We start from the raw sequence: 12,890 nt of genomic DNA, 5'->3' as shown, positions 1-12,890 counted from the left end.
ACCATCGTTGCCGACGTTTTTGGTAAGCCCACAAAAATCCACGGAACTGACGAACTTGGTTCAAAAACTGTCGGGGAGAACGAGCTTGGAACACATTTTATGATCGATTTCGATTTGGGTTGAAACCGGTTTTTTGACTAGTTTAAGATTGGTTTCGCTTAGGTTACGCTCAGTTTTTGGCCGGTTAGAAACCGATTCCGAACCTACAGAATCAGTCGGTTCTAAACCCGTTTCTCCGATCTTGATTTTCAAACCAACCTTACAAATAGTGTCGTCATTTGCCTGTTTCACGACGAGTTTATTCAGAACACAATGCAGGAAATCGTTGACGAGTCTGCTGATATCGAGATCCGACCCGAATCCCAGCATAATTCCGGTCACCAACCCGATTTTGCAGAGGTCCGTTCGTTCGATTAAAACTAGGGTTTTGAGATTAATGTGACTGTGGAAGAATTAATACTTGAATTATGAGACAATTAGGGGCGCGAATAGTAAGTGTATATAATTTAACTAATGCATAGTAAATGAGCCGAGCTCGAGATTTAGATAAAAGAGCACTAAACGATGTGACGAAAATTATATTATTTGAGAGCTACTCGAAATCGTAGAGATAAAAAGCATGAAACGAGCGGGGAGCCTGAACTTTAGATAAAGCTCGTTTAGTTATTGAGCCCAAGCTCGAGCCTTGTATGTGAAGTTTATTTAGGCTCAATTTTTTAAGTTTTAAACTCTTTTGGACTTTTATGTGTTAATATCGCATTGCATACCCAAGCTCGAGCGAGCTTTAAGCTTGGCTTGTTAAGTTTTTTTTTTCTTCAAAATAGTAAAAAATGTATACAGTTTAATTAATAAATAATAAATGAGCTGACATTTGTCCGTTGATTCCTTTTGGATCCTTAAAATTATGGTTTTGAATTTGGTGAAGATTGTGCAACACTAGTTTGAATGGATGAATTTTGACTAATGTGATTGTGGAATTCGTAGTTGAATTATGAAAACTTGAGGACAGTTAGGGGTGCAAAATGAGGCGAGCTGTTTGTGAGCTACTTGAAATCGGATTGATAAAAAGCTTGAAACGACATAGAATGGGAAGAGATTTTATATTTTGATTGTGTCGGTTTTAGTTGGCGTATTGAAATTGAATAGTATGAAGTTGACAATGATATAAGGGTTTGATTAAGAATGGGAATAATATTGAAGCGAACTAATTGCTGCATATTGTCACATTGTGATGCCCCTTAGGATTAGGTTATATTTCTGGAATTCAGGTTTTAGAGGCTGTTTATTGTCCGTTTTTATTACAACTGAAAATAAATACTCACTTCTTTAGGCAGTAAACAAGAAAAAGCATATCTTTATGTTGTGTCACTTGTGTGTCTGATGTATGTGTCTTCTTTCATTTGCAGACTATTTATAAAATCAGCTTTGGTCAGATTTATCTGAGTAAACCGATGATGACTGAATCAGACGGAGAAACCGCCACACTGTTTCCAAAAGCAGCAAGGCTAAGAAATCTAACATATTCTGCACCGTTGTATGTTGATGTAACAAAAAGGGCTATCAAGAAAGGCCATGATGGTGAAGAAGTCACAGAAACTCAGGATTTTGCTAAAGTTTTTATTGGAAAGGTACTTTAAAATGAAATAATTATTACCTTGAAATCTTGAATTGCGAAAGTTTACGTGGTTGTTAATATTGTTACAAATTTAGGTTCCGATTATGCTACGGTCAAGTTACTGTACACTATTTCAAAACTCCGAAAAGGACTTGACCGAGCTTGGAGAGTGTCCATACGATCAAGGTGGATATTTTATCATCAATGGGAGTGAAAAGGTTTTAATTGCTCAAGAGAAAATGAGCAGCAATCATGTATATGTGTTTAAAAAGAGACAGCCGAACAAGTATGCTTATGTGGCAGAAGTTCGTTCAATGGCAGAATCTCAAAATAGGCCACCTAGTGCCATGTTTGTCCGCATGCTTGCTAGGACCAGTGCCAAAGGGGTATGATATATCAATCAAGTGTTGAATTTTATTATTATTATGATTATCTTTGATACACTAGTCTCAAATGTATTTTGAAATTGCAGGGCTCTTCAGGTCAATATATCCGTGCTACACTTCCATATATTCGAACTGAGATTCCTATTATTATTGTGTTTCGAGCACTGGGATTTGTTGCTGATAAAGATATATTAGAGCACATATGTTATGATTTTGCTGACACTCAAATGATGGAGTTGCTGCGTCCTTCATTGGAAGAAGCATTTGTTATACAAAATCAGCAAGTGGCCTTAGATTATATTGGAAAAAGAGGATCAACTGTTGGTGTCACCAAAGAAAAGAGAATAAAGTATGTTCTTTGTTAATATTGTCTTAGATAATAAGGTCAATATCATTATTATACTTTTTTGTATTTATAACTCTTTTTAACTCATAGGTACGCTCGTGATATTCTTCAAAAAGAAATGCTTCCTCATGTGGGAGTTGAAGAATATTGTGAAACAAAGAAGGCATACTATTTTGGGTAATCTTCATTTTTAGTTAATAATATCGTTAATCCTTTTTCTTTCTATTTTTATGTACAAGTAACATTTTTTACTGTTATTAGATACATTATCCACCGTCTTTTGTTATGTGCTCTTGGACGGAGGGCTGAAGATGATCGGGATCATTACGGCAACAAGAGGCTTGATCTTGCGGGTCCATTGCTTGGTGGCCTATTTAGAATGGTGAGTTTTGTTGTCTTAAAATGTTTTTAATATTTTAGATGCTGGATTATTGTAGTAGTAGTAGGTATCAGTGTATATGAAATTGTCATCGCGTGTTTTTTTGCAGCTTTTTTGGAAGTTAACGAGAGATGTAAGAGGATATGTACAAAAGGTAACTAAAAATTTATATTTTTAAGTTCATTAAATGCGTATTGTTTGCTAGTTATTACATTGCTATGATCTTGTTTCATAAATTTGTAGTGTGTGGATAATGGGAAGGATGTTAATCTGCAATTTGCAATTAAAGCAAAAACTATTACAAGCGGTCTTAAATATTCTCTTGCCACTGGGAACTGGGGGCAAGCGAATGCAGCTGGTACAAGGGCTGGTGTTTCACAGGCATGTTTCTTTTACCCTTTTTTCTTGTTATTATAACATTAGTGCCATTTTATGAGGTGTGTGCCATTCTATGAGGTGTGTGTGGTTTAAAATTCTTTTTCTTACATATGGCCAATGAATTCTACAGGTGTTGAATCGTTTGACATATGCTTCTACTTTGTCACATTTGAGAAGATTAAATTCGCCTATAGGATGTGAAGGTAAGCTTATTATTTTTATAACATTTTTTTTCTGGATCTTTGATGATTTAGGATATCATAATTAGCCTGTCGTTTGCTCATATTGCATGTTTAGTCCCCACATTGTTGGGAACATTCGATCGAGCAAACTCACTTGAATACATGATTTTGGTGATAAGTCACGTTTTAAATTTTATTAAGAACAAAAGACCACACATTACATTGACCCTAAAGCCTCTATGTGTATTACAGCAACTTGACAGAAAAGCTACCTAACTTGACTCAAATGTGAACTCTTAAAAATTAGAAACTAAATAAAAACTCTGAATTATCTTTGCTAATTAATTCAAATCAATCTTTCTCATTTCTATGATTTTCTTCATCACCATCTCTTATATGTGAGCTGATTAAACCCTCAACTTATCGGTTTACTAATTCAGCTCCTAATCAATAACTTCCAACACCCCCTTATAAAATTACATCGGTAGTCCCTACCATTCATCCCAAATGTAACATAATAATAAAGTTATTATTTAGACAACTTCATTTTGTTTTTAAATGGTTGGTATTTTGGTCTTTTTATTAGATTTTTACAGAAAAGTTAATCTTTAGCTGCTCCAAGGACCATTTATGTTATGCTAGGTCTTTGGGTGAACAATAGGGACTACCAGTGTAATTATGGAATGGTAGGGAATAAACATGTAATATGGGCAAACCGCAAGGATCACCTTTTTTGTATTTAACTGGTTTTTAATTTTGTTTTAATGCTTCAAAACAGGAAAATTGGCAAAACCGAGACAACTGCACAACTCACAATGGGGAATGATGTGTCCAGCCGAAACCCCTGAAGGACAGGTGAGTTTGAGATCTTTAACTTTTAATACTAATGCATACAAATTTAGTAAATAATAATATTATCAAGTTACACACACTGATTTAGTTTTATTTTGCTGTTCTTATAGGCATGTGGGCTGGTGAAAAACCTTGCATTAATGGTTTACATAACTGTTGGATCAGCTGCATACCCAATTCTTGAGTTTTTAGAAGAATGGGGCACAGAGAATTTCGAGGTAAACATCATTAAGTTTTTTGAAATAATAAAATTAATTTTTGTTACTATTTTCCTTTTCTATAATTTTATTTGCTACACTTGTAGGAAATATCTCCTGCTGTCATCCCACAAGCTACAAAAATCTTTGTCAACGGTTTGTGGGTCGGAATTCATCGTGATCCCGACATGTTGGTTAGAACCTTGAGGAGATTAAGAAGACGAGTGAGTATCAATATCAATAATGTAATCTATCGTGGTCAAAGATTTGTGGGTATCTTTTGTCATAAATTATTGTTATTTTTTAGGTTGATGTGAACACGGAAGTTGGCGTTGTTCAAGATATTCGTTTGAAAGAACTTCGAATTTATACGGATTATGGTCGTTGCAGTCGTCCACTTTTCATTGTTGAGAAGCAAAGGCTTTTAATAAAAAAGAAAGACATCCAAAAGCTGCAACAAAGGGTAATAATAGGATTTTAGTTTCTTGACATTTAGCTCGTTTAGGATAATAATAGCAGTGGTAATAATAATACTAACTTCTTGCTTGTATACAGGAAACACCAGAAGATGGCGGGTGGCATGATCTTGTGTCAAAGGGATTCATTGAATATATTGATACAGAAGAAGAGGAGACTACTATGATTTCCATGACCATAAATGTAAGTAGAGGGACACCTAGACCATGTGTAGTGGAGGGGCTTTCACTAACTAAAATTACCGCCACATAGGTGGAGGCGGGGCATTCACTAACTTTTCACTCAAAACACATAATGGTTTTAACTGACAAACAATTATTATTTAATCTTTTTTTAAAAAATTTATTTTGTATATATAAAATTGTGAGTGGGGTATGTTTAAAAATTGCATGTTTTTAATGGGAGGATCTTGTAAAGCGTGAGGCTAATAGATTAAACATACTTGGTGTATTATTTGTTTAATAAAAATGCATTTTTTTTATTTTCTGTAGGATCTTGTAAGCGTGAGGCTAAATCCTGATGAATCATATTCGGTTACTTACACTCATTGTGAAATCCATCCTTCACGAATTTTGGGTGTTTGTGCATCTATCATACCCTTTCCTGACCACAATCAGGTAATTATAGTTTTTTTACATTGAAACTATAATTTATTTAGCACAACGATTTTATTTAGATGACTATAATTTGTTATTTTATTTGTAAATCAGTCTCCACGTAACACATACCAATCAGCCATGGGAAAACAAGCTATGGGTATTTATGTCACCAACTTCCAATTTCGTATGGTACGAAACAAGTTTTTATCTTATTTACAAAAAGCGATTATTTTCTTACAATTTAGTTGCAATTATGTTTGTTTTAGGATACATTGGCGTATGTTCTTTACTATCCTCAAAAACCACTTGTGACTACTCGAGCAATGGAGCACTTGCACTTTAGACAACTTCCAGCTGGCATTGTAAGTATTCTAATGTATATAATAATAAAGTGTTCTAGATTATATGCCTGTGAATACTTTTTCTAAAAAGTCTCCTTTTTAGAATGCAATTGTGGCGATTTCCTGTTATTCTGGATACAACCAAGAAGATTCGGTTATTATGAACCAATCATCAATAGACCGTGGCTTCTTCAGATCACTTTTCTTCCGCTCATACAGGTGCTCTCAGTCTACCTGTTATTCTGTTCTGTTTTATAAAACATTTTATTAATGCATTTTTTTATTTTTCTTTTATCTTTTTAAAATTCTTTTTCAGAGATGAAGAAAAGAAAATGGGGACACTTGTGAAAGAAGATTTTGGCCGACCCGATAGAGCTAATACCATGGTAACCTTCATTTTTTCTTAACCTGTTTATGTCTAAACGGGTCGATTTTGAACACTTTATAATTAAATTTTACAGGGTATGAGGCATGGTTCGTACGATAAATTGGATGATGACGGTTTAGCCCCTCCTGTGAGTGCTCAGTTTTTTAAATAATCAAATTCTACTCTCTTATTTTCCTAAAAACATTAATCGTTATAATATAGGGAACACGAGTTGGAGGTGAAGATGTAATAATCGGGAAAACAACACCAATAGCTCAAGATGATGCTGCTCAAGGTCAAGCCTCGCGTTACACTCGTCGCGATCACAGCACAAGCTTACGTCACAGTGAAAATGGAATGGTTGACCAGGTAAGCACCCGTCTTCTTGCTGGGTCAACCCGTTTTGAACATTTCTTGACCCGTCTGTTTTCCACCTACAGGTACTGCTGACTACAAATGCAGACGGGCTACGTTTCGTGAAAGTGCGAGTAAGATCCGTAAGAATACCCCAAATTGGAGATAAGTTTAGTAGTAGACACGGCCAAAAGGGAACCGTGGGTATGACTTACACGCAAGAAGACATGCCGTGGACCATTGAAGGCATCACTCCCGATATTATCGTCAACCCGCACGCTATCCCGTCCCGTATGACTATCGGTCAACTTATCGAGTGTATCATGGGGAAAGTTGCTGCACATATGGGCAAAGAAGGAGACGCCACGCCCTTCACAGACGTTACTGTAAGTCATTACTTTTATTATTTGGTTCTAATTAAGATGTTAATGGCATGGCGTTGATGATGTGGCAGGTGGATAATATCAGTAAGGCGTTACACAAGTGTGGGTACCAGATGCGTGGGTTCGAGACAATGTACAATGGTCATACGGGTCGGAGGCTTCCGGCTATGATATTCCTCGGGCCCACATACTACCAGAGGTTAAAGCATATGGTGGATGACAAGATCCATTCACGTGGACGGGGCCCGGTTCAGATTCTTACCAGGTAGCCAGCTGAGGGACGATCACGTGACGGTGGGCTGCGGTTTGGGGAGATGGAACGAGACTGTATGATTGCTCATGGTGCTGCTCATTTTCTCAAGGAACGGTTGTTTGACCAGAGTGATGCGTATCGGGTTCATGTGTGTGAACGGTGTGGGTTGATTGCGGTTGCTAATCTTAAAAAGAACTCTTTCGAATGTAGAGGCTGCAAGAACAAAACTGATATCGTTCAGGTGAGTTGTTGGTTTGGTTTTTCTTCATTTAGTTATTCTGTTTTTAGACACAAGTCGACTCAACGTATATTATTGAATGTATATGCAGGTGCATATTCCATACGCGTGTAAACTGCTGTTCCAGGAGCTTATGTCAATGGCGATTGCGCCTAGGATGCTTACGAAAGACGTGAAACAAGCAAAAGATAGCAAGAAGAAAGGCGCTTGATACGTGGGTATGTGTACCTGGGCTTCTGAAAGAGTAACTTTACAGTTAGAATTACAATGACTGTTATGTGTTTTATGGACAGTAACTTTATTTGACTAATGATTTATAACCCTACAGTCAACATCTTCAGCCTTTACAAAACCACCCTCTTCGACCAGCCCTTCACTAACGTCCATGATCAAGATCAAAATAATATGTTTCAACACTATGTATATCAAGTATAACCTTGATTCAAGGTGTTCAAAACTATATATCCGGAGTTTTTGGATATACGATATCCGAACATTTCGTATAGTGTATAGTGGATTTCACTATTTCGGATTCGGAAACGAATTCGGGTTCGGATGTTCAATCACTATTTCGGATTCGGATTTTTTGAACACCCTAACCTTGAATACCCTCAACACACACATATAGCTTGTCTAGATCATGTGTTCATTTTTTATTTTTAGAAAATTAGATTTAAAAAATCCAAACTATTGATGATTGTCAAAAACCAGTCTCAACTAAAGAATTGTCTGCTGATAGTCCCGTCTTTTAATACATTCGTTTCCAAAGATCCGCGACTAACAAAATCCTAACGTCGTAAGTCGTTGGTCGCCAGAAAAACCTTTTTGATCGGAAAACTCTAACCTTTTTTTGCTGAAAAGTTCAACATGAACATTAAAATCACCGACTCAACACCAACTAACCACTGCCACTTGAGCATCACCAATTGACTCGGACGGTGGTTCTATTAGGGTTCTGATGACCTCAATAATTAGGTTCTTGAAGGTCCGATCTAAGGTTACAAAGAGATTTGAGACGAAAATGTTTTATTTTTCCGGCCAAAAACATTTTTTAGCACGTTGGGAGTAAATATGTTAAAAGATGGGATCGTGAACAGACGTATCACATTTCATGTTATTTGTCAATAGTTTATAGTTGAGATTATTTAAAAGACTACACGATCAATAGGGTTAACTATATGTTAAACATTTAGTAATTAAATTTGATTTATTAAGCATGTATGTTATGTTCATAATTGGATCGTTTATTGAGCCACACTCAAGAATCGTATTGTCATAATTATTTTGCAAATATTTAATACTAAATGGGTGTCCGTGCGATGCAGCGGGAAATGCGGATATTGGTAATCACGTTATAGATTTTTGGGTGCTCGTCGTTTCGTTTGTAACCGTGAAACCATTTATTGGTATATGTAGATTCATAATTCTTATTTTAAACTCATTTTAATATCAAAGTACAAACGAAACGAAACCTAACCATTGTTAATGGTTTGATTTTGTTGGGTAATTTTCAACAGTTTAGTTTCAATTTTCGGTGACAAAAAATCGTTAATAATGGCTTGGCTCATGGTTTAAATTAAGACCATCAAAACCGGACGACAAACGACTTTATGTAAAATTTTATTGTTTTAACTGAAAAGAAACTATGACAATATCATACTCAAATTAAAGAGAATTAAATGCTCGTTTTTATGATGCAATTTCTAAAAAATAATATTAACGTATGAAAAAGTTATAACCGTTAAAAAATTGTAGAGGGTATTTGGGTTAAAAATGAAATTATAAAGAATAGATAGTTAAAAGATAAAGGACCAAAGTTATACTATTGTTTAAATTTGCAAAATTTTATTAAAGTTAAAGGGGCAATGTTGTAACTATTTTGAAAAAAATCAAAGACACATGAGATTAATGTTAGAATGACAACGTTGTCCTCATTTTATGTTGTATAATATGCTTGAAAATTTGTAAATCCCTTAAATTTCACCGTCTTAATTTGCTCATCTTTGTCTCATTATATATAGATTATATAAAATATATGTATCGTAAAAAAAAAAGTTGTAACGAAAAACCTTTTAAAAAGTAAGAATTATTAAACTGATGAGATATTTTTTTCTGAATACGCATACTTGTACTTATATCCATCTATTCGGTTGGGTATCAAGATTTATTGATTTTAGGTATGTATACTTTCGAGTACATGTACGGGTATTACGGGTACTTGGTACCCTTTAGAATATGTAGGGGCTTTTATTGGGTTTCCAATACTCTTGACTTAACTACATGTGTTTTTTTTATCATCATATGGTTCAAGGTTTCAAGCGGGCATTTCAAATCCTGATTACCTTATATCTTCCAATCTTTCCATCGGTTGATAGAAAAATCTCATCACTAGTTCCAGTCGATTACAAATATATTTTATATTATGATTGATTTGTTTGATTTTAACTTTAATATTATGTTTTGGTTGTGTTATTATGGTTTTGATATTATCGACAATTGTTTGTCGGTATCTTAGCGGCACCGATACCAAGTTTAGTAGATATTTCATATTTGTTTTAAAAAAGAATAAAGTGGTACCAAAGTGAGTACCATATCAAAATTATCCGTACCCGTACCATAAAATTTAGTGTAGATACCCAGATTTAATGATTTTTGGTATGGATATGAGTACACGTAAGGTACTAATCTCATCCATACTACCGGTATAGAAGGGGAAGTGAAGATTTTGGCCGGAAACCAAAAGTTGTATGGACTACTATAAACCATGTTACTCTTTCATTAATATTATAGTGATGAAATATATATATATATATATATATATATATATATGTTTTTTTAACTTTTTTACAAACCTACACCCAAAGCCGGGGCAGCGGCCAACAGAGAATCAAGTGCCACAAGAATTTTATCATAATATTAATAACCATGGGCTGACCTTCCAATGTTCCCAAGATATATATATACTCACATATATGTAACATTGACAGTCACAAAATACAATCTTTGAAAATATATAATAATAATAATAATAATAATAATGGCTTCTCTTGTGTTACTTTTATCTGAGCTTCTGAAACACCATGATGCTGAACTGGGCACCTACACATCTTCATCTTCATCTTCATTAACATCTTATTCTTCTTTTTCCGGTGGTCTGTCGTGTGCTACGGCGAAAAGGGTCACCGGAAAATCATTGAGACCTGAAGTTGTAGTTGAAAATGAAGAAGCTGAGTTGAGGGTTTCTGTTCAATTTGTTTAATTCTTTTACAATTTGGCTTGCTACCCTTGTTAATGTGAATGTGGCTATAATTAATTACGTCTACATTATTATGCAATCAAGTTATTAAAATGCTTTTGTCTTCTAAGACAACTTTAATACTTTTTTTTTTATTAATATACCTGCTATTCTGCTAACTGATTATCAAGTCGATATATGTTTTTGAGTTTGAGATCTTTGTTGAATGTTTATAACAATAGGTGTTGATCGGTTCAGTTTTCAATCAAAACCAAATTCATATAGTTCAAAGCCAAATTGAAAACCGAATCCGATTATGGAATTCAATCGAATAAACTAATTAACCATTATGTGTGTTACTAGATAAATTAATAAGATTTGCCAAACATTGTAATTGAGGTTAGATGGACAATTTAAAACAGTCATTGATTGTTTATTTGGTTCAAAGTGACTTTAGATTTTTTGAACGGAAACTTAATTCGGTTTGTTTTTGTTTGGTTTGGTTTGGTTTTAATTGATTGTAATACGTGTAACTAACTATCACATTATTAAACAATAAATATATTAGAAACATAGAAAGTATTCTTTTAAGTAACAAAATTTAGCTTCAGGTTTATAAATCAATTCTTTCTTATTTCTTCTAGTCTACACATTTGACTCCTTAACAAGCCTAGAGAGGTAGGTCCCAGCCGAGCCCAGTTGGACCCGCAAGACTCACCTTGAAGAGGAACGTCTTCGCAGAAACCAACTGGATCCGCAGGACCAACCATGCTCAGAGACGTGACGTCCTTACGCGCAGTACGCAAGCTGTTCCCGCAGGAAATGCCTCCCAATGGTGAAGGACTCCGCCTGTCCCCGCAGCCTCGGATACAAGCCATCAGGGAAGGCCACCCGCGCAGCAAGGCTACACGCACAAGGCACTTAGCTCTCAATCACTCAGTGTCACCTGAAGGAATGAGCGAAGCCGGGAACTATCCCGCACAAGGGCGGGAGGGGGAATACTCCCGCCCAAATAAGCCAGTCCGTACGATACAGGAAGATCTTCTGTACTGTACCTGACGAGGTATGGGAAAAAGATCTGACTAAAGATACGACAGCTTATTGACACAGTATGGCGAGCAGCATGCTCCTGTACTGTGTCACTATTAGCCGCTGCCTACTCACCAACTACTGCCATACCACGTGCGTAGCCGGCAGTTGGTGGAAAAGGAATAGTACACAGCAGGCCTGGTCACTATCAGCCGCTGCCTACCCACCAACTACCAGCAGGGCACGTGCGTAGGCCACTGTTGGTGGAACAGGAACACTGTTGCAGCCGGCCACACCTCCTTGGAAACCTACCTTCGGCTATAAATACCACAAATGGTATGATCATCTGATCTCAACATCTTATCTTGTATCATCATATTATACCTGATATCTGCTCTAGCAATCTCTTAATATACACTTATATTTAAAGAGCAATCTAGTCTGATTCTCACGCCGGAGGGTGGTCACAAGGAGGAACCCCCCCCCCTTCTCAGTGACAAGCTCACGGTGTCTGTTTTGCAGGTTATCAGAAGAACCATCTTCTCAGGGTCTAACCCCTCGTGGGAAACATCTATCTAACCCCCAGGTTACCAGTAATCTGCCCGGGGTCCGGTTAGTGTTTCTTCATTGGCGCCATCCGTGCATAAAGCTAGAACTCCATTTTTCTCCAGTTTTTTCAAACTTCTAAGATGGTTAAAGAAACTCCGGTAACCACAACCCCAGCTACTGGGGGGAATACCGGCAACACAGTTTTTACAAACACTACCCCGGTTGCCCAAGCCGGGGCAAGTGAAGTAAATTTTACGAACACTACCCCAGTTACCCAAGCTGGGGCAAGTGCAGTAAATAATCGCTCACTGGGATTCACCGATGCCCAGTTAGAGAAACGAACAAGACTCCCCCGCCAAACACTCGATGAAGTTAAGGCATGGGCGGAGGCACGTCAGAGGGAATTCCAAGCTGAGTTGGACGAACGCTTGCGTTCCGTCCAACAGGCTGACGAATTCGAAGATTACTTGGATGACTCGGACGAATCCGACTCCGACGCGAACCCTCGCCATAGGGCAAAAGGGAAGCGTAAGGAAACGGATTCCCAACCGAAAAGGCATTTTGGACAAGCCTTCAAACCAAAAAGCACAGGTGGAAGTCCACGAGACTTCTCCAAAACATTCAGACCAAACGTTGCAAATGCGGGAACGTCCAAATTTGCAAGGGACATTGCAGAAGCAATTGCCCCAAAAAGTGCCAAACAAATGTCCAGCATAGGCACATATGATGG

The 12,890-nt window shown here is 36.7% G+C and overlaps 1 protein-coding gene across 1 annotated transcript; it reads left to right on the top strand.

Annotated features, from left to right (window-relative positions):
* The first annotated feature begins 300 nt into the window (after window positions 1-300).
* On the top strand, window positions 301-7,590 carry LOC143537832 (DNA-directed RNA polymerase II subunit RPB2-like). The gene is made up of 24 exons (XM_077031510.1): window positions 301-399; window positions 1,407-1,628; window positions 1,711-2,001; window positions 2,088-2,350; window positions 2,438-2,524; window positions 2,609-2,729; window positions 2,836-2,880; window positions 2,970-3,107; window positions 3,235-3,307; window positions 4,065-4,141; window positions 4,249-4,356; window positions 4,443-4,559; window positions 4,643-4,798; window positions 4,891-4,995; window positions 5,304-5,429; window positions 5,523-5,600; window positions 5,678-5,773; window positions 5,856-5,971; window positions 6,069-6,138; window positions 6,214-6,267; window positions 6,342-6,488; window positions 6,560-6,859; window positions 6,928-7,350; window positions 7,439-7,590. The coding sequence occupies exons 1-23, from the start codon at window positions 313-315 to the stop codon at window positions 7,123-7,125; spliced, it is 3,075 nt and encodes a 1,024-aa protein (XP_076887625.1). The 5' UTR covers window positions 301-312; the 3' UTR covers window positions 7,126-7,350; window positions 7,439-7,590.
* Window positions 7,591-12,890: the final 5,300 nt, after the last annotated feature.

The sequence above is a fragment of the Bidens hawaiensis genome, unplaced genomic scaffold (genome assembly GCF_021521415.1).
Source record: "Bidens hawaiensis isolate Kalapana, Puna unplaced genomic scaffold, B.hawaiensis_p1.1 tig00011408_1, whole genome shotgun sequence".
Classification (NCBI taxonomy): domain Eukaryota; kingdom Viridiplantae; phylum Streptophyta; class Magnoliopsida; order Asterales; family Asteraceae; genus Bidens; species Bidens hawaiensis.
The sequence above is the reverse complement of the archived record's forward strand: the minus strand, read 5'-3'. Positions and strand labels throughout refer to the sequence as shown.

What these genes read in the sequence shown, in the direction of transcription:
- LOC143537832 (XM_077031510.1), top strand. Translation starts at nt 313, where the DNA reads ATGCAGGAAATCGTTGACGAGTCTGCTGATATCGAGATCCGACCCGAA. An exon ending in GGGGCACAGAGAATTTCGAG is followed by an intron (nt 4,357 to 4,442) that starts GTAAACATCATT and finishes CTACACTTGTAG; the next exon opens with GAAATATCTCCTGCTGTCAT. An exon ending in CTTTTCTTCCGCTCATACAG is followed by an intron (nt 5,972 to 6,068) that starts GTGCTCTCAGTC and finishes ATTCTTTTTCAG; the next exon opens with AGATGAAGAAAAGAAAATGG.